This window comes from Engraulis encrasicolus, chromosome 18, assembly GCF_034702125.1.
Source record: "Engraulis encrasicolus isolate BLACKSEA-1 chromosome 18, IST_EnEncr_1.0, whole genome shotgun sequence".
NCBI classification, from domain to species: domain Eukaryota; kingdom Metazoa; phylum Chordata; class Actinopteri; order Clupeiformes; family Engraulidae; genus Engraulis; species Engraulis encrasicolus.
This window is the reverse complement of record NC_085874.1, coordinates 20,499,342-20,527,262: the sequence shown is the minus strand read 5'-3', so window position 1 is coordinate 20,527,262 and position 27,921 is coordinate 20,499,342. Positions and strand designations below refer to the sequence as shown.

The window sequence follows — 27,921 nt, the reverse complement described above, 5'->3', positions numbered from 1 at the left end:
CTGTTAAATGATCTGCCAAATTCTCAGATGCTCAAATACAGAGGGTATCCATAGTAATCAGATGGCAATTGAGCCTATATTAGACTACCGGTATATGATATGATATGATATGATATGATATGATATGATATTATAGGCCTATTATATTATATTATATTAAATTATATTATATTATATTATATTATATTATATTATATTATATTATATTAGGTTATATGTGATAAGTACATAGTACATAGGCTACACCTACATTCCAGGCGCAGTGCAACTTATGGACTAATAGACCTATTAACCAAACTGTCTGCAACGCATATGGTTCCTGCTCTTTTAACATAAAAAAACGAATTAATACCAGGCAACCAGGTTGTATTTGGGTAATTACTTAGGCCCAATCTTCTCAATTAACTGAGCGTTGTGGCCGTGGCACTTGAGTTAAGAAGCTACTTCTCTTTAACCACAGGTCCTCGTTTCCCATCTGCCCGACTTATTCTGAAATAGGCTTGAAGGCTCGGTGCCCAACCCTGACCCAGGAACGGCTGTTCGGACTGTTAACTCTTCAACCACGGGCACAGTCAGCCTTTCATCAAATGAATGGCCCAAGCCTAGGAAGCAAGTCTCCAGCAAGTCCCAGCCGCACATGCGCTTTCTGAAACGGGCTGCACCGGTTTCCCGGCGAAAGGGATGCGCGCACACGCTCTAACTTACGTACCTCGTGGATGCATCTAGTTCAATTTTCTACACTTTTCATTTTCAGTGTGGGTTACCAAATCTGTCACTTCATGACGCACTGTTACCGCCCGTGTGTAGTTTCCGTACCATTGTATTAAGCCGTATTGTAAGTCGTTGGCAATTCTTGGCATCTCACCGGATGTATCAAAAGAGACTGTAATCTAACTAAGGTAAGAGAAGCTTCATCATGTTCAGACTATCTAGCCTACTTTGTGGGATAGGCCTATGTTATTTTAAACAATCAGTAAAATCCGTTTTTGGGGGACACAAGACATGAATTAGGCTAGTTTTAAATGGTGTATTTGAGAGTCACTCCTGAAATGAACGTAGTAGGCTAGTTTAGTCGTCGCTTGGATTGCACACTGGTTATTTTTACACACCCAGCTTGGTGTAGGCTATGCATAACGGTATCTCACATGCTCCTAATTTAGTGTGATGTGGGGATTGGGTATGATGCTGCCACAAATTCCATTATGCTGCCACATTTTTTGCAAAGGCTGCTCTGCGTAAATGTAGCGTCTCGTCTAAATATTCATTATTATTGCATCAGATGTAAGCTTGCAACTTGTTGCAGATCAAAGGCCTGCTGTAAGATACAGGCGCAGCCGCATCCTGCTTTCAATGGACGTGGTCTGTTATGGTTACATTGTTTATATTCCAAGTCACTGGTTTGTTGAAGGAGAACAAAACGCAGTTGTTGCTTTTAGAACCAGGCAGGGCTGTGGGAAATGGCATGTGGTTCGTTTCGCTAAGTTGCGGCACTGGTGAGCATCGCTGTCAACGTTACCACTAGAGAGGATGTTGGACGAGCCCGGGGTGTGTACTTACATCTAAGCTCGTAGATCAAATGGAATTAAGCCGCCTGATATGTCCGCGTCAAACCTGCTGACACACGCGCCCTCGGGCTTTGTGTTTCGGGCACCCGCGCGGGTCCACTCAGGGGTTTGAGTTCTTTTTTTCCCAACCTCCCGGGTGACTCTCCGTTGATGTGAGGCTAACAGCTCTGTTTACTGGAGTATTTCAGTGTTTCGTCGTGTTTGATTGGCGCTAGTGTTACATCATTGGCTAAAGCAGAATTTGCTAGAAATCGCTGGAAATACACAGTGTTTAGTGTAGGTGCAGCGGAGAAAGTTGACTTGCCTGTCTAGTTATACGGACACATGACACCGACAGAGAGTATCGTTTCACAAGCCAGTGTCCAACAGCTTTTTTCCAAGACAAACGGAAGATCTCATTAATTAGTGATGGTTGCAACGGCTAGGAAAGCCTCCCAGCAAGTGCCCTGGGAAAGAACAACTGCACCCTGTAACTTGGCCAACAAACCCAACAATCGTACGAAGACTCTGGGAATAATTGAACAGTAGTATTGAAACGTTAAGAACTAAGTGTCCTCCCTCCCATGGGCGTAATTTTAGGGGGGGGGGGGGGACATGTCCATACCACTTTTGAGATAAACCTAGCTTAGCACTTTTTCACAAATATAATGTAAAAACAGCTAACACGGACAATTTGCAATTGAAATGTCCCACCACTTTCCACGCCAAATCTACACCTTTGCTCCCTCCCACTGAGATGTATGTTAGAATAAGGGCTGTGATCAGGAAGGGTTAAATTCTTCTTGTTTGTGTTTATCAAGCTGACCTCAGGCTATCTGCTGCAGACTCATAGGGTTATACACAAGTAAACTGATTTAGAAGTATTCAAAAGTAGGCCCTATTACTTTACAAGTTAGAATGGCGTCCTCTTTGTCTGCCTGTGTTAGCATACGCACACACACACACACACACACACACACACACACACACACACACACACACACACACACACACACACATACACACACACAGAGAGAGAGAGAGAGAGGAGGTTGAGAATCCCTGTTAAAGTCCAATCCTTTGTAATGAACTTAAACTTCTGTCACCATAGGCCACCAGAACTATAGCCTAAGCAGGTGGCCACCAAACAGAAGGCCTACAGAGCTAGCACTTAGCACCTAGGTCCCCTGCCTTGCCTACCACTAGCCTGATTACCATCGACTTTCAAATCTCTTCGAGACTTGCTCTGACCAAGAGCAGATCAATTAGTATTTCCCAAATGGCAAGGTCGACCCGCCTCCCTTGATTTGCTAATGGCTGTATGCTTCCCAACAAAGTGGGAGGAGTTCCCGATTTTTTTGGGAGCTCAGCAACGATATTTGTATTACTCTTGGCCTGACTAGAAGTAACGCTGAAGGTGTTGCGTCACTAGGAGGGCACTGCCTGGCTAGCCTACCACATCCTATCAGAGGAGATGATAGGAGGGGGGGTTGGTTGGCGTCAGTTGTCCAAGAAAAACGGTCAACCTGAAATTGGGTCCTCATTACATTTTATGTAGCCTATTGGGGCCTGGCCAAGGCTTACAGAGGGCCTGCACCCTATGCTGTGAGGACAGTGGAGTGGTGCATGGCTACCTGGCTCTGTGCCCTGTTGCACAATGCCAAAGTCAACGTCTCATAACTTCACAACCCTGGTCCTCAGTATCCTCAATGAGTCTATGTTATAACCTTACGGTCACCAAAATCGTAATGGCTTTGTCTTAATCTGTTACTTAAAGATCTCGGTAATGACATAGCAATGTTGTTACTATGTAGTTGAGTATTTTCAGAAAATAGTGAATAGGCCTGCGGGCAACCCCATCTGCACTATGAGGCTACATACATAGGCAGGTTCCTACAGGGGCTGTGTGCTGTACTGTACAATTCCTTTACATCTTCAATAGATGATACAGTGCCCCATTTTTAAAGTTAGAATATGTAATTTTAATGGTTTATTTTCACACTATGTGCAGCAGATTTACAAATGTGATACTTTCAGGATTATTTACTAAGTAGTAAAAAACTGATAGTAATTGGTCTGAGCAAAGTTTACACTTGTGCATGCACAGCATGGAAATTAACCACTAAAAAACGCCCATAGTACTGTACATTTCCCTTTAATGTAGTCTGTTCTCAACCATCTCCATCCATCCAGTGATCTAGGACTGGTCATCTGCTGCTGCCTGTCTGGACACACACACACACACACACACACACACACACACACACACACACACACACACACACACACACACACACACACACACACACACACACACACACACACACACACACACACACACACACACACACACACAATTTGCCTAGTGATTCAATAATCCCATTACATGGGTGTGGCATCTCCAGACTCGTGCCTCTGCGGTCGCAGATGTCCAAAATGTCCAAAAGCAGCAGAGATACCTCAGATGACTCAGGCAGGCCATGGGGACAGGGCCGGTTCTAGTCGATTTGGTGCCCTAGGCGAGCACTTCCTTTCCCCCTTTCCTTTTTGTGCATTTAGAAATCGGCATCTATAAACTATACATCTGATTGAGGACATCTGATTTAGTCAGTAGTAGTTAGGAATCTGAGGAAGACCGAGAGGTCGAAACGTCATTGCCAATGAATGAATGAATAAAAAGAAGAAAAAATAACTTAAAGAAGAAAAAATCCAAAGGAGTGTGCGAACCTTTTTTTTTTTTAAAAAGACATCTGATTTAGTATCTACAAATATACTCTGAGTGACCATGAACATTCATTGTTCATGTGAAGAAGTTTAATGGGTTTTTTTTTTGCTTGAAGTTCTAATTTTGTGGGAGTTTCTGGTTTTACCGGCGCCCCCAAGACATTTGGTGCCCTAGGCCTCAGCCTATGCCTAGCGCCAGCCCTGCATGGGGATACATGCCATTGCTAATATGGACACCGGAATGTCCGCTGCCAGAATGAGCAGCACTGTACTCTGACTGTGCCAGTGTTTCCCCCCACAATGTTAGTTAAGATGGTGGGGAATTAAAAGTATATATTTTTGGCTAAGCAACTTTAAAATTACATTCACAGCATGAAACATGATACATAATATATCTTTCAGGGGACCTAGGTGTTTCTTGTCAAGGTGGCTGCCTTAAGTGCTGGGGGAAACCAGAGGCGCATCTTGTCACCAGGCTAGGCAGGCAGCCACTTGGGGCCCCCAAGCCACTACATGGTAAAAAAAAAGCTCAACTTTAAACTATAATAGCGCCAGTTTGTTTCGAATATTTATTCTTTTGGGTTTTTGCTTGGGACCCCCACTGACACTAGAATCGCCTCTGGGGGAAACCCTGACTGTACTCAGACTCTCAAACTAGGGATGTAAACATACAGCATGTAAACGTCACCCCCAAAATGTTCCAATTTGACAACAGTAGCCAGTATGTTCGGCATGCTGCTGTGTAGCTGAATGTTCACTTTTGGAGCAGTCTCTATATACAGTAGTAGGGCATATTACTGAGAAAATATTTCAGTTGGTGATACAAGCACCATATTTGACACACTAATGCTCTAGACCCTACTTTAACATAAAAGTACGTTGTCCAAGTAAAAAAACAAGATGGCCGCCATTTAATAATGATAACAGTAACTTTATTTGTTCAGTTCCATCCATAGAAGGCGTACAGCTCTGCTCTAACACAGGGATGTCAACTCAGGCCCGGGGGCCAAATCTGGCCAGCCGAGTCACTTTATTTTGCCCGCAAGATCATTTCAAATGTGTATTACAATTGGTCCACATACACCATTAATGTAAAGCGTAACACTTGAACATGAAATTTGGTGTGTTACATGGATATGAGTGTGTCCAGGCCAATGAAACCGCTTACATTCATATGCTCCCCTTGTCATTGTGGCACAGCACTCCACAGCACACAACGACATTTTATTTTATGCCTCACCCGTACAAGGGGGCAGCCCTAAATGGCATCCCAAGGGAGCAGTGCGGTGGGACGGTACCATGCTCAGGGTACCTCAGTCATGGAGGAGGATGTGGGAGAGCACTGGTTGATTACTCCCCCCACCAACCTGGCGGGTCGGGAATCCAACCGGCAACCTTTGGGCCACAAGTCTGACACCCTAACCGCTTACCGATGATTGCCCATCCAATCTAAAAGTGATTTGTGATCAGCTTCATACCATGTTGCATGAATAATCTTTAAGTGCAATAACTCAAAAATGTGACAAAGTGAGTTGATGTGTTGATTGTGAAGAGTAGTTGCATCTTATAGTGCCACTGGTATCAATTTAACGTTTTGTGGTTTAACATGAAATATACGTTTTGTAAAGCCATCTTAGAAATTACCTAGGGACCTAGTGAAGGTGGGGTCTGTTGTGAAGGTGACCACCTTCAATATGCAGGGGGAAATCCTGGTTTGTGTTAGTACGGCCCTTGGATAACTTGGTAAAATTTAAGTGGCCCCTCAAATGAAAAAAGTCCCCCACTGGTATATTGCATGTCATACACAGTGGCAGTTGATTGTGTTTCGCGAATGCAATGTAAATTTAAAGTGTAAATGAAGAATTCAGATGCAAAACCCCCTAACTCCATTTCTGAAGACCTGCACTTCTATATTTTTAGAGAACCCCGTTGTTGGTTTGGTTTAAATTCGTGTGCATGATAATACATATAAATACTTATATTGCATAAATAAAATCAAACAATATGCAATTTTCATAGCTTTGTATTAAATAAAAATGAATTAAGATTATTTTCTGAAAAGGCACTTAGGGGGTTTTGCATCTGAACTCTTCAAATGTAAATATAAAAGCATATTAAACACACAACACAGTGTAGGGCATTTGATCCCCTCTCCAGCGTCTGGTAGTCTGTATGACAATATTCCACTGCATCATGTGGTCTGCCCATGGTTGTGTGTGTGTGTGTGTGTGTGTGTGTGTGTGTGTGTGTGTGTGTGTGTGTGTGTGTGTGTGTGTGTGTGTGTGTGTGTGTGTGTGTGTGTGTGTGTGTGTGTGTGTGTGTGTGTGTGTGTGTGTGTGTGTGTGAGAGAGAGTGTGTGTGTGTCTGTGTGCGTGTGCGTGTCTGTGTGTCTGTCTGTCTGTGTGAGAGAGCGAGAGTGTGTGTTGTGAGAGAGAGAAAGATAGAGTGTGTGTGTGTGTGTGTGTGTGTGTGTGTGTGTGTGTGTGTGTGTGTGTGTGTGTGTGTGTGTGTGTGTGTGTGTGTGTGTGTGTGTGTGTGTGTGTGGGATGCTCATGCTGATGCCTGTGTCCATCGTTGCTGCTCTTGCAGGAGATTTAGCCAGCAGCCGGAAGCATGGAGGCGGTCAGTCATTGGATCAATGACACAGTCGACTTCTACAGGTGGAGCCTTAAAATAGCAGGTACGTTTTAGACCCTGTGTGTGTGTGTGTGTGTGTGTGTGTGTGTGTGTGTGTGTGTGTGTGTGTGTGTGTGTGTGTGTGTGTGTGTGTGTGTGTGTGTGTGTGTGTGTGTGTGTGTGTGTGTGATTGGGTCAAGTGGGGGAGGTGTGTGTGTGTTTGTGTGTGTGTGAATGTCTGTGTGTATGAGAGAGAGAGAGAGAGAGAGAGAGAGAGAGAAATATATTCTTGATAGAGACACATAAGAGGGATGCTACTTATTTTAAGGGGGGGGGGTAATGTCTCTCTGTCTGTCTGTCTGTCTGTCTGTCTTTCTGTATGTCAGTACAGTTTATAGTTTTACATTTAATATTTTTCCCAAGCTCCGTGAGACTCTAAAATTGCTTTTGTCCTCATATGCCCTCTCCCTCTTGCTCTCTCCCCTCTCTCTCTCTCTCTCTCTCTCTCTCTCTCTCTCTCTCTCTCTCTCTCTCTCTCTCTCTCTCTCTCTCCCTCTCTCTCTTGCTCTCTGTATCTCTACAGTGTGTGTGTGCAGGCATGAAAGACTGAGAGATAGAGAGAGAGTGAGAAACCGAGAGAGAGCATGAGAAATGGAGAGAGAGAAAAGGGGAGACTTGACACAGTGACACAGTGGAATTAACAGTGGAGCTTGTGTGTGTGTGTGTGTGTGTGTGTGTGTGTGTGTGTGTGTGTGTGTGTGTGTGTGTGTGTGTGTGTGTGTGTGTGTGTGTGTGCGTGCGTGCGTGCGTGCGTGCGTGCGTGCGTGTGTGTGTGTGTGATCAGAAAATAAATCCTACATGTTACGTCTCATCTGACTAAAAGATCCTACCTTAACAGTAACCACTATTAAAATGAATAATGACAAGAACCCTATTATAAGTGTATTGTTGTCAGAAAGAGCTGAAGACAAGGAAAGGATTGTAGCCGTTTTCCCTCATTTTCCCGCCTTCAGTATCCTGGATAAGCACTTATTTAGGAGTTTGAGAAATATGGGATATGCTAGGTGAAGTACTCCGAAAGCAATCGGGATATTGACACATGGAAAGACCTTATCCCAGATACCGAAATTTCCCATTGAACGTTGCCGCTGGTCTCTAGGCCACACGCATTTGAAGAGAATTCTTTAACGGCCATGAATGTAGCCCGGGATATAACACTCAGTATTCCATATAAACACCTAATCCCGAATTTGATCATAACCAGGATAGGAATCATGGTAACGCTTTAGAATAAGGTTCTTCTAATAAGCGTTTATAGTCACTAGTAAGCAGGTAGTAATACCCTAACAAGTGCCCAATAACATGCATATTAACTTTGTTAACATCTTCTAAGCTGCTTATTATGTGTTTATAGTGGTTTATTTTTTTTGTCTTATTATTTAAGACTAAAACACATATCCATGTTGATATGCTGACTTGTACTAGATATGGAGGTGTCGCGAAAATGTGTACCGATTTCATGCTTTTACTCAAATAAAGTTAAGATGTTAACAACGTTAATAAGCATGTTAACAAAGTTAATAAGCATGTTATTGGGCACTTGTTAGGGTATTATTACTACATGCTTACTAGTGACTATAAACGCTTATTAGAAGAACCTTATTCTAAAGCGTTACCGGAATCATATATTGAACTGCATATAAACACCCTCACTAACAGAGTTGTAATGTATTACTAAGGAGTCTTTAGGAAAGACTCTGTCTACAATACCATAGTAGTGTACTTTGATGTAGAGTGGCAGTAAAACTCATTCAAAGAATATTTAAGTGTTCCACTGATGGAACAGTGGATATTATGAGGCTCAGAAGTATAAACAAATACAGCACATGTATGTATTGTCTAGACTCACAGAGACGGCATGGATGTGGCCACTGGCCATGTGAGCATGCGATTGTGTCTGTGTGAACTGCAGTGTTGTGCTGTATCCCCTCCGGGTAACGACTAAATTGCATCAGGGCTAATTTATATTAGCAGAGGCCGAAGCTCACCTCGTGCCCTGTTACACAAGACAATAGCAGTGGGCTGTAACACTCCTCGCCTCGGCCCCTACACAAGACAATAACAATGGGCTGTAGCCTCAGCTTGTCCCCAAACCAAGACAGTAGCAACAGCGGAATGTAGCATCCTTACAAAGGGGAAGGAGGAGTGTTTAAAAGAACCCCTCAGTGTGTGTGTGTGTGTGTGTGTGTGTGTGTGTGTGTGTGTGTGTGTGTGTGTGTGTGTGTGTGTGTGTGTGTGTGTGTGTGTGTGTGTGTGTGTGTGTGTGTGTGTGTGTGTGTGTGTGTGTGTGTGTGTGTGTGTGTGTGTGCCTGCAGTGCATACGTGTACATGCGTGCATGCTTGATTGTGTGTGTGAAAACAAGTCCAGAATGATGTAGAGTCTAAGGCAGAATCGTGTATGAACACGTGAACATATCCTATCAACAAATGCCTGATTTGTTACGATACATACTTGCAGGTCTCTATTGTAGTGTATTGTCTCATCCTACTTCGTAAAAGCCCTCGCATTGTGATAGGGCAGGCAATGGAACTGATCTAGCTAAGTACAACATGCTTCTTCCATCAGACATCGTCACCGATCAGATTTGAGGCAAACCTGCTACGGTATATGAAATGTGCAATGATGAAATAGAGAATTTGATTTCTGAAAATTAAATTGCAAATCAAATCATGATTCATTATCTGTCAGAAGACTGCAATTACATATTTTCCAAAAAAAATACATCTGTGCTTCATCGATGTACTATGTCTACTACTGAATGTGTGTGTGTGTGTGTGTGTGTGTGTGTGTGTGTGTGTGTGTGTGTGTGTGTGTGTGTGTGTGTGTGTGTGTGTGTGTGTGTGTGTGTGTGTGTGTGTTACATTTGTAGCACATACTGTATTTTTGTGTAATACATAGTTTCAGTGTGAGCAAACTAGTTACTAGTCTTTACCTTGTCAGATGTTGGGCAATGATGTCTTCTATGTGGTGGCTTGTTTCAAATCATTGCTGGCTAGTTGTTGCTGCTTTTTTACCTTGACCATCTACAAACCACACGGGTGGATGTATACTGTGGCATAGTAAAATACAGTGCACTAAATAAGCCAAGAATACAGAGCTTGAAGCCCGTAACTGATAGCCAGGCATGTGTCAACGGGCCCATATGGACAAAGCGCCCCTCTTTCTCTTTCTCTCTCTCTCTGTCTCTGTCTCTCTCTCTCTCTCTCTCTCTCTCTCTCTCTCTCTCCCTCTCTTTCACTCACTCACTCACTCACTCACTCATACACACACACACACACACACACACACACACACACACACACACACACACACGCACACACACACACACACACACACACACACACACACACACACATCTTTGCTGCACAGTGGTTAGGTTGAAGCTATATAATGTGGTAAGGAATAATGGCGATTTTGTGTACCGTACTGTACCTTCTGTTGTGCTATATTGATGATGATTTTAGCTCAAGAAGGAATTGCTACATTTACTGTAATACATTTAAGACATTGATTTAATGCACAGGCCAGGGAGAAGATTTCAGACGTAGGCTACCAAAGAGATGACACAATGACCTTGTCTGCCTCCCTAGGGCTGCTTTTTGAGTTTCAAGTGCATGCTTTGCATTTATGTGTGTTTGTTTTGGGTAGCCCTGTAATGCACGTCGTACCATCAGTGGCACGCTGTAATCATTGAAAGGTTAATTACCATAGTACTACTCTACCATGACATAACAGAGGGCCTTTAGTAATGCACTATGACTCGGTCATTGCCATTCTGGTAACAGCAAATTTATAGCGCTGTGTTTTAACTGGTTAATAGCCATACAGTTATGGTTGATGCAGGATGCAATGCACTGTATATTTAAATGATTCCAGCTTGTGGCATCTCTGCACAGTTATCCAAATCATCCTTTGCCTTCAATTTATGAGGGCCTGCTGTGTCAGCTAAAACTCAAACTGGAGACAGTGAGAATGGGATAGGGCAGAATAAGTTATAATCCAGTCATTTCCATAGAGTTTTACTCCTTTAATGACTTAATATGAATTACCTGCGCAAGCTTTTGTGAGCCCCTCTGTTTTTTTTCACAAGTTAACATTCATTTATCCTTTATTTAGCCAGGATTGTCCCATTGAGACTACAGTCTCTTCTGCCAGGGAGTCTTGGTAACATGCATTTACCTTGACTGAACTGTATATGTTTTACATGGCCCATAAACAGAAGCCCTTTTGTCATTGCCCTCATAGGGCTAAGGCACACATACACAACATACATAGCATACGTTGTACATTTTAGATGGAATGTGTCCTTACTCACAGGGCTGCACGATTATGGAAAAAATCATAATCACGATTATTTTGGTCAAAATCATAATCACGATTATTAATCACGATTATTGATTTTTGCTGATTTTTTTGAAAATTATAACAAGATGAAATATAACCAAGAATGAATTACATACGGGATGAGCAAAATAAAATGAATTGTAATAATTATGTAAAGGCAATAGCATGAAACTTAGGTGGACAGATTTCTGGCCAGAAACACCAGCCTGTCAGTATGTTCTGGCTTCAAGGACGCTCTCAAAAGTAGGTCACTATTGCCACGATTAAAATCATGAGTTCGATTTCACTATTTTATCACGATTTTGATTATTTTTCGATTAATTGTGCAGCCCTACTTACTCATTTGGTAGTGGGTGGCAGCTGTGGTCAACTAGGTAAGGAGATGGGCGTTAGTCTCTAGTTAGGTTGCAGGTTCAATCCCCACCCTTACCAATCACTTCCTCCCTCACGGCTGAAGTACCCTTAAGTAAGGCACGTAAACCCCACATTGCTCCAGGGACTCTAACCAATACCCAGTAAATAACTGTAAGTCACTTTGGATAAAAAGTATCAGAAACGTGTACTAATGTAATGTTAAGGTGTTATTTTGAATGACTTTCTATAAGCATATTTTTTTCCGAAGGGCACTTATGCGTCTCCAGTACTGCAGAATCTTAGGGAACTTTCAGAGCTATACATGGGCTCTAATTTTTTGTTTTCCCCTGGCTGCGCGACTCTTGCGGAGAACAACTCAACCTCTGATTGTTGGAAACTGCTATCGATCTAAAAATTACCTCACATTGTTGGCTGCCAGTGTCTTGACCTTCCTCATAACACTGTGTTTATAAGCAAAAAAAAACATGTGTAGTTAGATTTCTTTAGTCTGATAAAGTTGTGTAGATAGATACTAAAGACATGAAAAATGACAGTTGCATTTACCTGTGTGTGCGTGTGCGTGTGCGTGTGCGTGTTTGTGTGTGTGTGTCTGTCTGTCTGTTTGTCTGTCTGTCTGTCTGTCTGTCTGTCTTTCTGTCTGTGTCTGTGTGTCCGTGTGTCTGTTTGGCCAAAATATAACACGTGCATTTGACCTTGTGTATGCTCCAGACAAGAGGGTGGAGTCATGGCCGATGATGTCATCGCCGTGGCCCACGTTGGCCATCAGCCAGCTGTACCTGCTCTTCCTGTGGGCGGGGCCTCGCTACATGCAGCACCGAGAGCCCTTCACGCTACGGAAGACGCTCATGGGATACAACTTCAGCATGGTCGTCCTAAACTTCTACATCTGCAAAGAGGTGTGTCTGTGTGTGTGTGTGTGTGTGTGTGTGTGTGTGTGTGTGTGTGTGTGTGTGTGTGTGTGTGCGTGTGCGTGTGCACGCGCATGCGTGCTTGCGCGCATGCGTGTGTGCGTGCACGTGCACGTGCGTGTGTGTGTTATATGTGTGCATGCCAAGGCCCATGCCCTCAGTGCAGTCTTTCTAAACTTTTATCTGTCGAGGATGTGTGTGTGTGTGTGTAACATTGCTAATATAAATTAAAAAAGAGTTGAAATTGATTTGGTCCCACTAAAAAAAAACGTGTTAAATTTCCTATTGGGGCTGTGTAACATTTTCCGAGTTGATTCTTCTCAGTATGTGTAAATGTTAAGAGCTGGGGCCTCATGTACAAAACTTACTTACGCACAAAAAAGCACCGTAAGTAACTTTCCACGAACATTTTCAGATGTACTTATACTGACTTAGCTTGAAAAAGTGCATGTATAATATTTTTCATGTGAAATCAGACATATCACATGAATCAGCAGAAACGCCTGTTCATGCATGGACTGATACATGTGAGATTTTCAGGTGAAAATGCATTTTTTAAGATTTTCACTCACGCAAAGATTCAGTAGGAAATCTACGGAGCTCTTTGTACATGAGGCCCCTGTAGAGTTGAAATTACACTTACACAGAATTTGGCATGCAAACTTTTATACTGACTTTTTACTTTTTACTCAGTGTTGTAATTGCACCCATTTTATATACTCTCTTTTCCCCTTCCCTCTTTCCTTCCCCCACTCTATACTCCTCCCCTTCTTTCCTCTCCCTCCTCCTCCTCTTCATCTCCCTTCTCTTCCCATTCTGTCCTCTCCCTCCTCCTCCTCCTCCTCCTCGTTCTCTCCTTCTGTTCTTTCCTCCTCTTCTCTCCTATCCTTCCTCCTCCATCTGTTCTCTCATCCTCTTCCTCCTCCTCCTCTCTCTGTTTCTCTTCTTATCTTCCTCCTCCACCTCCTCCTCCTCTCCCTCCTCCTCCTCCTCCTCCTCCTCTTCTCTACTCCTCTTCCTCCTCTTCTCTCCTTTCCCTCCTCTCCTCTGCTCTCTGTTTCTCTGTTTCTCTTCTCCTCCTCCTCCTCCTCCTCCTATCCTTCCTCTTCTCCTCTCCACCTCCTCCTCCTCTCCCTCCTCCTCCTCCACCTCCTCTTCTCTACTCCTCTTCCTCCTCTTCTCTCCTTTCCCTCCTCTCCACTCCTCTGCTCTCTGTTTCTCTGTTTCTTTTCTCCTCTTCCTCCTCCTCCTCCTCCTATCCTTCCTCCTCTTCTCCTCTCCTCCTCCTCCCCCCCTCCTCCTCCTCCTCTTATGTCCTGTCTCTTCAGCTCCTCATTGGATCCCGAGCAGCTGGATACAGCTACCTCTGTCAGCCTGTCACCTACTCCAATGATGTCAATGAGCTCAGGGTAAGTGCACTGCCATTAGCCATGTATCTTTTTCTTTTTTCGGCTGCCTGTCTATGCGTCTGTCTGTCTGTCTGTCTGTTTGTTTGTCTGTTTGCATGCATGTCTGCCTGCTAACAGTTCCACTTGCCTTCTGTTTTCCTGTCAGTCTGTCTGTCTGTCTGGGTCTCTCCATATCTCTCTCCGTCTTGCTGTCTGTTTGCCTGTCTTTATGTCTGTCTGTCTGTCTGCCTACCTGCCTGCCTTCCTGCCTGCCTGTCTGTCTGTCTGTCTGTCTGTCTGTCTGTCAGCCTACCTATATGTGTGTGTCTGTGTGTTTGTGTCTGGTCTGTCCGTGTTTGTGTCTGTCTCTGTAATGGGGTTTGCCCCATCTCTCAGTTGTCTTTGTCCATGCAACACAATACACTCCCCAAGCCACAGTATTTATTTTGCATTGGTTTGTGCATTATGCATTGGTGATGGTACAGTCATTCTGTCTCCGGGCCGGCCATGTTGTCTGTTGGTAATTTGCACTGTTTCAGGGGATAAGACTCAGAAGTTGTACTGCTAGGCTCCTTGGTGCAGGCTTTATAAAAACTCTGTGTTGAGAAATGTGGCTGTGATGGTGTTGTAATACTCAGGCTGTGTTGTACAACAAAGGATGTGGTATCATGATGGTGAAGACACAGTACATTGTCATGTCATCGAAGGTGCTGTACTAGCAAAGACTTCCATGTGGTTCTGGAAACAGTTATCAAGAGAAAGTGAAAACCAGGGGCCTAATGTAGGCCTACAAAGATTGTGCATATGTACACACAAAAAAGCTCCATACAGTTCAGGACCCTGTTTCTCGACAGCGTTGTTGCTAACTAGTTAGCAACTAAGTAAGTCGCCTATGGGAAATTACATTGCAACCAAGTAAGTTGGCAACTTAGCCTAGTACATCAGTTCAGCACTTGGATGTAAACAAAAACAGACTCAAGGAATGTGCATCAAAACCTGTTTATGCATGGATACATTCATTTGCCTTCTTGCTGTATAAGAATCTACGCAAATACACAAGGATTCTATATGATGTAATGTCTGCCAAATGCAATGTAATATGAAATCCATGAGAGTCTCAGTGCATGAGGCCCCAGGTGTTTCAAGTAATGTATGCACACCACACCACATGCAGTTGTTGGTTTCATCTGTTTTGTACGTGTGGCTTGGATAACAGCATCAAATTATGCCCAAGGTGTGCATTAATCATATTGTACGTATGTGGTGGGCAAACAATGTTGAGGTGAAACATACAGATTTTCACAACTACACGCTTGAAAGATTTCAGGCATGATGCTTGATATCAGGCAGTGTTTCAGCCTGCTCCTCTCTGGTTTGTGTGCACTGTGTTTTGGGGTAAGACTGAGGTAGGGTGACCATCTCTGTGACAGCAAAAAGGAGGACATATTTTTGTATGGGGGGTTTGGGGGTCCTCCCACAAGAAAGAATACAAATCTTAGAAGCAATTTCATGCATCTTACGTAATGCATTTTAATCAATTAGGCGTCCGTCTTAATGCTGTGCCTTACGCCGGACAAGGCACTGAAAAGACGGACGGTCCGTCCTAAAGACAGACGTCTGGCCACCCTAGACTGAGGTCATGGATAGCCTGAATGTGAACACCTTCAGTGTAAATTGTATACACTGCCTTGAAAACTATGCATTCCATAACCGGGGACACCAGACTCGCATCAAGTTACTGTTAGCCTACTCACAGTACTACTGTACGTCTTTGCACTCAGTGGTAGTGGTTAGGTGATATGCTCTGGTATTTTTTACAGTTGGTTAGCTGTGTCTGCTGTTAGCCATTAGAGCTATAGCTACACAGTGACAAATGCCTGAATTTGACATGCCTGTGGTAGAGAAATGAAACGGTTGATCAAAATGGTCAGTCTGATTTTTTGGTTGCACTGTACATAGCTGTCAGATAACTTATAGTGCAATGCCATGATGATCAGGAAGTATGCGGGAAGTATGGCATGCGGGAACACTGCCAAGTTCTGTCATAGAGTTGTGAGCTTCACTGCTGGCCAAGGGACTGCAAATGGAAATAAGCCATATGGCAATAATCTGGCACAAGCCATCTTTTTACTTTTGTAAACAATGTCTTTGTGCATGGTCCCTGCTGAACTGAACTAAATAAACTAAAGTAAACTTAACTGGTATGTTGGCTTCACAGCAACTATGTTTTCAGGGTGTATGCAGGGTTATAAAAAGTATTAAAAGGTGATAAATTAAAAAGGCAACATTTAATGGCCTTAAAAGTTGTAAATTTGCTGAAAAGGTATTATTTTTTGAAAAACGAGGTATTATTTTTGTTGTACCATTTTGACAAAAATTGTATTGATTCTGTATCTGAGGACAGTATGAGGGCAGTCATGGGTACGCGGTTGGGGCGTCAGGTTGCCAACCTGCCAGGTTGGTGGGGGAAGTAATTAACCAGTGCTCTCCCCCATTCTCCTCCATGACTGAGGTACCCTGAGCATGGTACCGTCCCGCCGCACTGCTCCCTTTCGGCCATCTTTTTGCAAAAAAACGAAAGTGTAATGTAATGTTAAGGAGGTAGAAATTACAAAAGATGTCTCGTGAATACTCACATCAGAATGTCGTGATGGTTGTAAAAAAAATCTTAACGTAGTGAAAAAGGGTATTAAATGGTAGTAAATTTGACTTCAAGATTGGTGTATATACCCTGGTTTTAACCTGCTACTGGAAATTGGCCGGGCGTATTCTGCTGGAGCGTGCAATGCAACTCCAACCAGCGTCTGGGTTTCTAGAGGAGAGTCCTGGGGTGGTCAAGCTCTACTTGGCCTTGAGTTGAATAGATCAGCAGCAGTTCCCTCGGCGACGCAACCAGGTCACTGTGGGCCGGCACTTCATTAGGAATGGGAGGGGCTTATGTCTGGCCACTGCTTAGGCCCGCCCAGAGTCTTTTATCTGCCACAACCCAAACCACAGCCTCGTCACTCAAAAGAGCATGATTCTATTTAGGGGAATTGTCTCATTTGCGATGTCTGCTGTCTGAAGTTTCCCCTGAGTGTTGTGCTGCAGTCGATGCCCTTGTCTGACTGTTGCACTTTAGATTTAGGTTAGCACAAAATTTGTTCAACTGGATGAGATTCTTAACATGTTTCCCAGAACAAACCAAACATCTCTGATAGACTCCCCACTGTAAAGTTTGATTTGCATTCTATGCATTCCATATAGGAGGTAAAATCTTATTGGATTGTACATCTCTGACTAAACTCAGAAATAACTAAACTTGTGCACCTATCAAAGTGTCCCTTTACAGTCATTTTTTTTTTTCCCTTACCGGGACCATCACTGTTACTTGTCCTGTCTTGCACTTTGATGTCAGTCGGTAAATGTCAGTCCCGTTTATGTCTATGTCCTTTCATTGTATAGGAGAGAAAACATAATTTCAATTTCCTTGTACTGTATGACCTGTGCACATGAAGAAACTGACAATAAAAGCTGACTTGCTGACTTAAATGTGCCCAAGAGAAGCCGCGCACCCCTAACCGAAACTTCTACACGTGTATACACACTAAAAAGTGATTTCAGTGATTAATTGCCATGATTCTTACTTGATACATTAATCAATACATTAATTACTTTAAATGGTGACCAAAACATGTCTTACCTTTCTCCATTTGGCCAAATTGTAATGTTTCCAAACAGAATTTTGGTCACGACCTCCACTCAAACAAAGTGCACCCCCTGGAATCTGCACCCCAGGTTAAGAACTATTGCAATAGATGACGTGTTGTATGTCTGTTGAAACATCTGAAAGGAGAGCAGTTTTCCTCAAAAGTAGGATTATGTCTCTCTAGTTTTTTTCTGTGAAGCATGTGGCCAGTGATGCTGCTTACTCTTGCGGTACTTACTCAAGTGATTCTACTCTTCTTCAGTGTTTGGGGGGGGGGTAACTAGTTACAAAAGTAAAAAGTAATTTCTGTAATGTATTACTTTTGTAACACAGTAATGTAATGTAAGGCATTGTAGGGGGGAAAGCTGTAATGTGCTTACAATGCTAGTAATTAGGGCCCGAGCACCGAAGTGCAAGGGCCACGCCGATTTATCTCTTAACTTCACCTGGTTTTCACCTGAACCAGCTTAATGTGCCTTTTCCACTGGTGTTTTTCTGGTAGGCCTACAGCTTGACAGAGCGCTACTTGGTCGCCATTTTTTGCTTCATGATTGAGCTGTGTCGTGCCTATTCGAAAAGGAAAATGTGGCGACCGAGTCGCGCTGTGTCGAGCTGTAGGCCTACTAGAAAAATGGCAGTGGAAAAGAAGCACATGCATACCCCTCTGGTCACACTTCACTTCTTCTGTGGGCTATTGTGCAGCTGGTCTGTAATCCCGTGCATGGGCTATGCTATTGTGCACCTGTCTCTGAAGCCTGTAGCTTACAGTAGGCTCTCTTACGTATATCGCCATAGCTAAGACCCCGCTATACCAAGGCTAATCCTTCAAGGTGAATCCTTGGCACTCTTTGCAAGACACTCTCTCTCTCCCTCTCTCTCTCTCTCTCTCCCTCTCTCTCTCTCTCTCTCTCTCTCTCTCTCTCTCTCTCTCTCTCCCTCTCTCTCTCCCTCTCTCTCTCTCTCTCCCTCACACACACACACACACACACACAGAGGTTTCCCTTGCACAGTGCAGCCTCCAAAGCGAGCTCTCTGGCATACAGTGCTTAAGAGTAGGGTATAGGCGTCGGACATTTTGTGTTGCAAAGTTGAAATGACTTAGCAGCGTCACCCTGTGAACCTGCAGACACGCTCATGATCTCACCACCTTATGGTGGGGTCACAAAGGACACGACTGTGTGAGTGTCTTAGCATGCATGCATGTGTGTGTGCGTGCATGCTTGTGTGCGTATGTGCGTGCATACGTGTGTGAATGTATGACGTAAATCTTCACACTTCACTTCAACTTTATTTTACTGTGTGAGTGTGTTAGCGTGCATGCGTGCTTACATGCGTGCTTACATGCGTGCATGCATGTGTGTGTGTGTGTATGACACTTCACTTAAACTTTATTTTGTTAAGTAAACACATTTTGATCCCCTAATTCTCCATCAGATGGAAACGTCATTTTATTACCTAAATGAAGTTTATTTTTGGAGCATAAATGTGGTGCGCTGATCAATCTCCTGTCACTGTCTGACACTATTGTCCAGCATCACCTTGGATGTGCGCAGCCACTCTCCCAAACGAACAGATGAGAGATACAAAACATTACCTATGTTGTTAGTAACGAGCTGTTGTACTGTGAGTAGGTGGCATGTCTTCATAACATTTCAAAGGAACTGTAGAGCATTCTGAGAAATATGTCACTCCCACCTCCACACACACACACACACACACACACACACACACACACACACACACACACACACACACACACACACACACACACACACACACACACACACACACACACACACTAAAAGGGGTTCTTGTAAACTCTCCTTCCCCTTGTAAGGATCTTTCTCTCTTTCCGTCTCTCTCTTTCTCTCTCTCTCTCTCTCTGACATTTTGTGGTCAGACAGCACTTCCTGTGCAGTCATCTTTCTGGGCAGCTCACCAAGATAGCTCTTGGATGCAAATTGCAGGAGCTGGTCTTGCGTTTCATAGAACCGCAACTCCCACTCATACTGTAACAGCCAGCGTATGGTTTTTGTAACAGTAATTTGCTGCCTATTTAACATGTTTCTCTAGTTATTTGAGCGATGGTGGCTTGGTGCCTCCTGTCCTCCATCAGGTTCAGACCTCACTTGAAAATGATTGTTTTGTGCGGCCTCATGTCTGAAAACATTGAGCAAAAAGCTGTGAAGGTGAAGGTTCTTCCCCGCAGCAGAACATTCTGTCTGTATGAATTGTAAGTGTTGATTGTGATGAGTCTCGTGTATTTCTCCCTAAGGTCCCATTTAGTCAATATGTTTGAAACCTTTAAGAGTGTGTTTTTTTGATCATTCTATATAAAGAATGCAAGATTCCCGTCACACTGGTGTGACATTACACCTTTAAAGGTTAAAAACCCAGACCTTGGCCGTGGCTCAAAACGACTAAGGCACTGTACTTTCATGCCAGAGACCTGGGTTCCATTCTGGCCTGAGGCCATTTGTCCATCTTTCCCCGTCTCTCTCCTCCATGACTTTCATGTCTCTTTTTAAATTGTCCTATCCAATAACATGTGACCCACATTGGCCATGTTTACATGGTCTTTTTAATTCCGAATTCAGAATTCAGAGTTCCGTCGAGTTTACATTACACTTTCATTTAATTCTGATTCCGAACCCTTTACATGATGTTTTCGAAGCGGAATTAGGTTTTATTCAGAAATAAATTGAGTTAATTATAAATTAAATGCCTCTCATGTAAACGATGACATTGTCTCGCTCCTGTCTACCTTTTGTACAACAGCTCAACTTTCTTCTTCTGAGTACCATCGATATACATTATCTCTTCCTGTAGTATTACATATACATCTGGTCAATGAATTGGAATTTCATCTCAGAGGAAGACACAGTGAGAGGGATTTTAAAAAAAAAAATGGGGTTGGGGTTATTTGAGCAGAAACAGGAAACAAGCTAGAGAAAGATGGGAAATGAAATGACCCAGGCCAGATTCAAACTTGGGACCCCGTGGGCATATAGCCATTGCGCCCCAGAAGTCCCTAAGAGTGAACAATGTTGAAGTATTAAGTAAGAAACAATTGTGCAGAGATTCCCTTGAGTGTCTTGATTTACTCCAGTGTCCTTTTTGTTTGTCACCGAAAACATCCCACAGCTAGAAATGCACTCAGAGAGTGCAGACCTCTGCCGTGGAAGCTATTCGATTACAACATTTGACTATGTTACACCTTAATTCTACACCCCAAGTCTTTCTGCCTTGTTTTTGTGGAGTTCGAAATGGGAATGTCAAAATTCGCCCTATCCCGCAATGGTGAGGAATCTTTTTTTAAAAACTTCACCACCAACATTTTATCATTTGTTCCTTTTGTCATTTCCAGCAACTCCTCAAAATGTCAACAAAATCCATTCATAACTTTTCAAGTTATCCTTGGCGGAGGTTATGAGGGCAGTCATGGGGAAGTGGTTAAGGTGGCAGGCTTGTAGCCCAAAGGTTGCCGGTTTAATTCCCAACCCGCCAGGTTGGTGGGGGGAATAATTGCCCAATGCTCTCCTCCACCCTCCTCCATGACTGAGGTGCCCTCAGCGTGTTTTTTTGTGCTCTGGGGGATGTATCACCATGCCAATGGGAGTTTCCAGGTGGGCTTTCACATTAAAATAGATTGCTAAATGAACGTGTTTTTGTTTGTGTCTGTGTGTGTTTGCGTGTGAACGTTGGTGCGTGCGTTTGTGTGTGTGTGTGTGTGTGTGTGTGTGTGTGTGTGTGTGTGTGTGTGTGTGTGTGTGTGTGTGTGTGTGTGTGTGTGTGTGTGTGTGTGTGTGTGTGTGTGTGTGTGTGTGTGTGTGTGTGTGTGCGTGTGTGTCACAGATAGCATCAGCGCTGTGGTGGTACTACATCTCCAAAGGGGTGGAGTATCTGGACACGGTCTTCTTCATCCTGAGGAAGAAGTTCAACCAGGTCAGCTTCCTGCACGTCTACCACCACTGCACCATGTTCATCCTCTGGTGGATCGGCATCAAGTGGGTGCCAGGCGGACAATGTGAGTGAGATCCCCACACACACACATGCGTACACTACACGCACACACATGTATGCACGCACGCACGCACGCACGCATGCACGCACACACCCACACACACATACACATAAACACACACACATTTGTATGCATGCACAAACACACGCATGCACTTGTATGCACTCACACGCACACACACACACTTGTATGCATGCACAAACACACGCATGCACTTGTATGCACACACGCACACACACACACACACTTGTATGCATGCACACACACACACACACACACACACACACACACACACACACACACACACACACACACACACACACACACACACACACACACACACGCACTTCTATGCGCGCGCACGCGCACGCACACACACACACTCCAGGGCATTAACTATTGCATTCACCAGTCACTGTGGCTAGTGGTTTTCCTGATTCACTAGCCGTTCACCTATTCTACTAGCCACAAATCTGATATTGTTTTTTCTTTATCATGATACTGTACAGCTAACCTTTGAAGATGAGATGCTAAAGCAAGAAGATTAGTGCATAGCTTTGTACATAGGAATAAATACAAATAGAAACTGAGTAACTGGGCTTTTTCTTGAACTTAAATACATACAATTGATACACAAGGGGCAAACAGCAGAATGTAGGCTACTTCTGTACTCTTCTAATATAGGCTACTACACTGCAACTAAGGAATAAGCTACCTGCCGAATTGGCTAGTGACACTGAAATTATTACATGCCACAGCCAAGTTTTACCAGCATTTGGCCGGTTGCAGGTGGCAGTGTCAAGCCCTGACACACACACACACACACTTGTATGCATGCACACACACACACACACACACACACACACACACACACACACACACACACACACACACACACACACACACACACACTTGTATGCATGCACACACACACACACAAACTATCAAAGGTCGATGGCTGTGTGCTAAACATGAGTGTACTTCTCAGACAGAACAAGAACGTAATTGCATGAGACTCAGAATACAAATCAACAAGCAACATTTATTAGTTAAAACAAAAACTTCACCATTTAAGTATCTTTTGTAGGCTTGAAGCAGATTTCAGTAATTGTCATTGATGGCCATAATACTGATTGTCTATCAATTATGAGGGTGATGTACACTGTCAGAAGCACCTGGTAAGGGACTGTTCGTTATTTATTTTCGGGGTTGCCGGAAGATGTCCACCTTTGATCGTCCCCTACGGAGAAGTAAAATAGCCCTATTCTACCTTATTTTTGTGACAAATGTTGATTGAGCAGCGCTGCTGCTAACTGAATGTTATGGCAATCACCCCGAAAATAAATAACGAACAGTCCCTAAGTACAGTTTACTGTAGATGAGAGTCAAATGTATCGCAGCTTTGTCACGACATAGTTCACGCACAGTGCATGAAGCTAAAAACAAACTTAGACGACAAACAATGTGGCAACCTTACATCAACTGAATATACTAAATGAGACATGTCATAGCTGAGAATGTTACAACAATGTTTCCATCTCGTCTCAGCTTTGGCAGCAGTCGAGCCTTTCAACATTGATTTTCTAGACTTGTCTAGACAAGCTGTTGTATAGTTCAGATGAATCATTCAGGTGTGATCTGTAGAAACCGTAGCTTTCCGGCGTCATTCCCTGTAGCTTTCCAGACCTTGCATAAACCTGGGGGTCGTTTCTCGACAGTGCCTTTGCTAACGACTTTAGCCATTTTGTTCGTTCTTAAGACCAACGTTGTAACCAAGGTCTTGAGTTGGTCTTAAGTTGGTCTTAAGTTGTTCTTAAGTTGGTCTTGCGTCTAAAGACCAACTGAAGACCAACTTAAGACCAACTCAAGAGCAACTTACGACCAACTCAAGACCGACTTAAGACATTTAGCAACAACAAGAATCGAGAAACGGAGTCCAGAGCCGTCTAATAAGAGAGTTCCGTCACTCCCATAGACCTCAATGGTCCAAACTTTCCACAGCAATGGCGGCTCACATGGAGCCTCACAGAGCGTTTTACATGTAAATCACCATTGACTTAAGTTCCAATAGAAGTAGTTGCTTTGTTCTAGGAGGTGGCCGTGGACCACAGGAAATGCGGTAAAGGTAAATGTAATTCGTTTGTACTTAATCTTTGTTTGGTATGTAATGGTTCTGTGTTAGTCTCCAGCGAAGAGAAAGTTGCTGTTTAGGAATATTGTAATCTATGTGAATCACACCACCAACCGACTTCCTTGTCCCTGGTTGACACAACTCTCCTATTAGACGGCTCTGCTTCAAACATCACAACATCATAACGTAACAACATAAGCTCGATGAGGTAGACCGTAGCTTTCCGGCGTCGTTCCCTGTAGCTTTCCAGACCTTGCATAAACCATTTCCCCTTCGCACATGTGCAGTGTGGCTTAAAGCCATGGTTGACCCAGATGAGGTGAGCGGCCGTCATGGCCACTCACACGATTAACCTTTTACCTCTTTGTGTGTCTCTTATCTCTTGTCTCTCCTCTTGCCTCTCTCCTCCTGCCTCTCTCACGAACAGCTTTCTTCGGCGCCACCATCAACTCAGGTATCCACGTGCTGATGTACCTGTACTATGGCCTGGCTGCCTGCGGCCCCAGCATTCAGAAGTACCTGTGGTGGAAAAAGTACCTGACCATCATCCAGATGGTAAGAGAAGCAGATCAGTCATCTCCCCTTCTAAATTGACCCGTTCAGAATGACGTCACGTCATCACTGAATGCGTGCGCATTGTTGATTCAAACACACCAGAGAGGTTTTAAGAGTATTACGAGAGACTCCACTCTTCCGGGTGGTACTCTACTCTAGGGGTGCCAACGGAGGAGTGCAGACTCCATTCAGAATGAACGGGCTTTGCTCTCTCGACAGTGCCCCCTAGGTGAACTGCAGGCATGTGTAAAATAGGGAGTGGGGAGGCTGTATGTAAAAGAGGCTGAACACACACACACAAACAGACAGTGCACACCCTAGAAGACCTGCCGTCCTGAAGCGTTGCTAAAAATAGAGATTCCGAAAAGTACACTTGTTATGCTATTTCAAGAGGGAAGAGGCTGTTCCAGCATAGGAAATGTTTGTTGTTACAAGACATACAACGTACTGACTGGACTGAGGACATCATCAGGAATGCCCGTGTCGGTGGCGTCGACTGCATATCTGAAGTTATCTTGACCATCCATTTTCTTATTTCAGAAAAAAAAACACCTGGCTTGTTTCTGTACAAATGAACGCTGCATGGTCAATTCTGCTCCAACGATGCGCACGCAGCCAAATTACTTCATATTTGTTTACAAACAGTAAAGGGGTCTATAAGGCCTCCCCCTTGGAAATAAAATGACCATCCCCACCCTTTTAGATTCACAACTCCCCTACTGGTTCTATATGGGTGTTCATACGACGACAACGTTATGATAACAACTTTATCGTCAGTTTTCTTCACTGGAATTAATTTGTGCATCCCTGAGCAAGACTCATATGTCATCTTCTCTTGTGCCCGACACAGATCCAGTTCCACGTGACGATCGGCCATGCGGCCTACTCGCTCTACACGGGCTGCCCCTTCCCCAGTTGGATGCAGTGGGCCCTCATTTGCTACGCCATCACCTTCATCATCCTCTTCGGCAACTTCTACTACCAGACCTACCGCCGCAAGCCCCGCCATCCTGCCGGCAAGGCCGTCGCCAATGGCAACGGCTCCGTGGCAACCACCAACGGTGTCGGCGGCAAGAAGTTGGACGGGTCGGCGCCGGTGGAGGAGCACAACGGCACGAAGAACCACAAGAAAGGCAGAGCCAAGAGAGATTGAAGCCAATGGCGCGAGGAGAAGGGAGGGACCTGTCTCGTCTGGACCAATAAGACACGAAGGAGGACCAGCCAGTGATGGGATTGGGGTGTGGGTAGTGTAGGGGCGGGTTTTGTGTGAAGCCTCACTACCCCCCCATAGGTTGAGAATATGATTGACAGGAAGAGAGATTACTGTCTCTTTTTTTCTGTAGTCAGGTGTGGCGTTTCCTCTGTCCTTCAGGTACCTTTGTACCTTGTGTACCCAGATGTGCAATTGTCTTCAGTGTCTTTCTTGCTATTTCTGTCCTCTCTCTCTCTCTCTCTCTCTCTCTCTCTCTCTCTCTCTCTCTCTCTCTCTCTCTCTCTCTCACTCTCTCTATCTCACTCTGTCTGCTCTTTCTCTCTCTCTCTCTCTCTCTCTCTCTCTCTCTCTCTCTCTCTCTCTCTCTCTCTCTCTCTCTCAGCGTAACCAAATGATCATTCCATAAACCAAAGAGAGATGTTAAGACCAGGTAAAATAAACAAAAGATCCAACAGGAAATAGGCGGAATGCGGCCGTCTCCCTCTTTTTTTCTGGTCTTCATTCAGCATCATCTCACCATCGGTTGTCTTGATCTATCTATCTATCTATCTATCTATCTATCTATCTATCTATCTATCTATCTATCTATCTATCTATCTGTCTATCTATATGTCTGTCTGCGTCTTTCTATCTACCAACATCTACCTATGTGTTCAACTGTCTGTTCAATGACTGTTGGTTTTTGCATCTGTTTGATTGTCTCTCTCTGCAGTAATACAGCATCATGCATGCAGCCTCTGTGCCTGGTCCCACACAAAGGGTACTAGGTGAACAGGCACCAGGCATGGCTGTCCTCAGTACACCCCAACACAAAGCTAAGCCCTCACTTGTTGTTTTGGCAAGTCGAGCACTGTCTCTGCCAACTGCATGGTGCATCCCTACTGATGAGCATTGCTGTACATTTTTGGTAACCCTTTAGAATAACTACCTATTCACAGCTTTATAAAAACATATTTAAACGTATATCAAAAATAATTAACATTTAACAAAGCATTTACAAATGTTTGTAAATGAGTAATAACCAAACTACGACTGCACAGTGGAGTGGGAATCAACTTCTACTGTGTGAGTTTTATGTGGTTTCATGCCTTCTGGTCTTTGGAGGAGACACTTCCAGGACCGATGCGACTGCGCTGTGTGTTGTGCAGAAGTGTAAGAATGTTTGGCCAAATGACCCAATGGTTATAGGGACGTCATCTCAGTTTCAAAAAATTAGCCAAACCAATCGAGAAAAACTGTAACATAGTATTTCTTGCCCATTTATAAAAAAAATAAACATTTTGTTGATAATTAGTTCATTATTTATAAAGTGTTTATAAAGCTGTGAATAGGTAGTTAATCTAAAGTGTTACCACATTTTTTTGTCATCTGTGCTAATAACAAACATCCAGACTCAGTGCAGACGTTATTGTGTGTACTATATGTGTTGGGATAAGAAAATTTCAATAACTGATTGGTACACCCCAATTGGATTTGAAAAAGAAAAAGTGTTAGAACATTTTGTAAAATAGCATTTTTGAGTAGTGATTTTGTCGATTTAAAGTGTGGTAACCAAATGCTGGTATCCTCAAAACTAATGGTGACAATAAACTGATTTGACTTTTAAAAAAAGATTTCCCCTGTAGCTTGGTAATATTGCGCCTTTTTCTAAAATTCACTGACACTGTACAAGGAGGGAGAATCTTCATAGTTTGTTTGAAGGCCTCAAACTCATGACCTAAAGGAAGGACACATGACTGAAACTTTCTTGAGGCATATTGCTGCCAAATCACCACAGAACTTGGTTAGGAAGACATTTCACAGAGTCAAAGAAGCCCTTGTCATGAAAGGGGAAAAGCTAACTTAATTAGGCTAGCACAGAAAGCATACGTCTTTGTGTTACGAACGGTGCTGTTGAAAACTGTGCGGTTGACTCTAACACCAGAACTTCGAAGTGAAATACCATAACATAACCTTTCCAAGATAATCATGTGTCTCTGACACCGGCTAACCCTCCACCACCTTGATCAAATGTTCTGTGGGTAACACACTGACTAGTTTCTCTGTAAGTGCATAACCTGAACGTACGAAGAAAAGTCCCAAGACATAAAGGGGTGAGGATATTATCTTTTGTAAGCTATGTCAACAGTTCTCACCAAAACTGAGCAAAACAAATACAGTACAGTTCTGTACATTACTTAATTTGGATTTTTCCTAACAGGCTGATGCAAACATGTTTTTGCTTTGTTTATTTCTTCCCTTCTTTTTTCCCCATCAAAATTATGCTCAATTAGACCTAACGTAGTGATTTATTACAGTAGGCCTAATAGCAGGTGGGATATATATTTTTTATTTTATTTAGCAAGACCAA

The 27,921-nt window shown here is 43.5% G+C and overlaps 1 protein-coding gene across 3 annotated transcripts; it reads left to right on the top strand.

Annotated features, from left to right (window-relative positions):
- Nucleotides 1–625: 625 nt before the first annotated feature.
- LOC134469149 (very long chain fatty acid elongase 4-like) lies at nt 626–27,215 on the top strand. Of its 3 annotated transcripts, none has more exons than XM_063223225.1 (7): nt 626–899; nt 6,858–6,948; nt 12,373–12,560; nt 13,901–13,981; nt 21,504–21,675; nt 24,231–24,358; nt 25,209–27,215. In XM_063223225.1, exons 2-7 carry the CDS (start codon nt 6,882–6,884, stop codon nt 25,509–25,511), a joined length of 939 nt encoding a protein of 312 aa, XP_063079295.1. In that variant the 5' UTR covers nt 626–899; nt 6,858–6,881; the 3' UTR covers nt 25,512–27,215. The 3 variants fall into 3 exon arrangements, with proteins under 3 accessions (XP_063079295.1, XP_063079296.1, XP_063079297.1); XM_063223226.1 differs by lacking the exon at nt 626–899 and adding an exon at nt 1,463–1,493; XM_063223227.1 differs by lacking the exon at nt 626–899 and adding an exon at nt 4,724–4,784.
- The last annotated feature ends 706 nt before the right edge of the window (nt 27,216–27,921 follow it).

Bases quoted from the DNA above. Each gene is read 5' to 3' on its own strand.
- LOC134469149 (XM_063223225.1), top strand. From the start codon at position 6,882: ATGGAGGCGGTCAGTCATTGGATCAATGACACAGTCGACTTCTACAGG. The intron at 6,949-12,372 runs GTACGTTTTAGA...TGTATGCTCCAG, and splicing joins GTGGAGCCTTAAAATAGCAG to ACAAGAGGGTGGAGTCATGG. The intron at 24,359-25,208 runs GTAAGAGAAGCA...TGCCCGACACAG, and splicing joins ACCTGACCATCATCCAGATG to ATCCAGTTCCACGTGACGAT.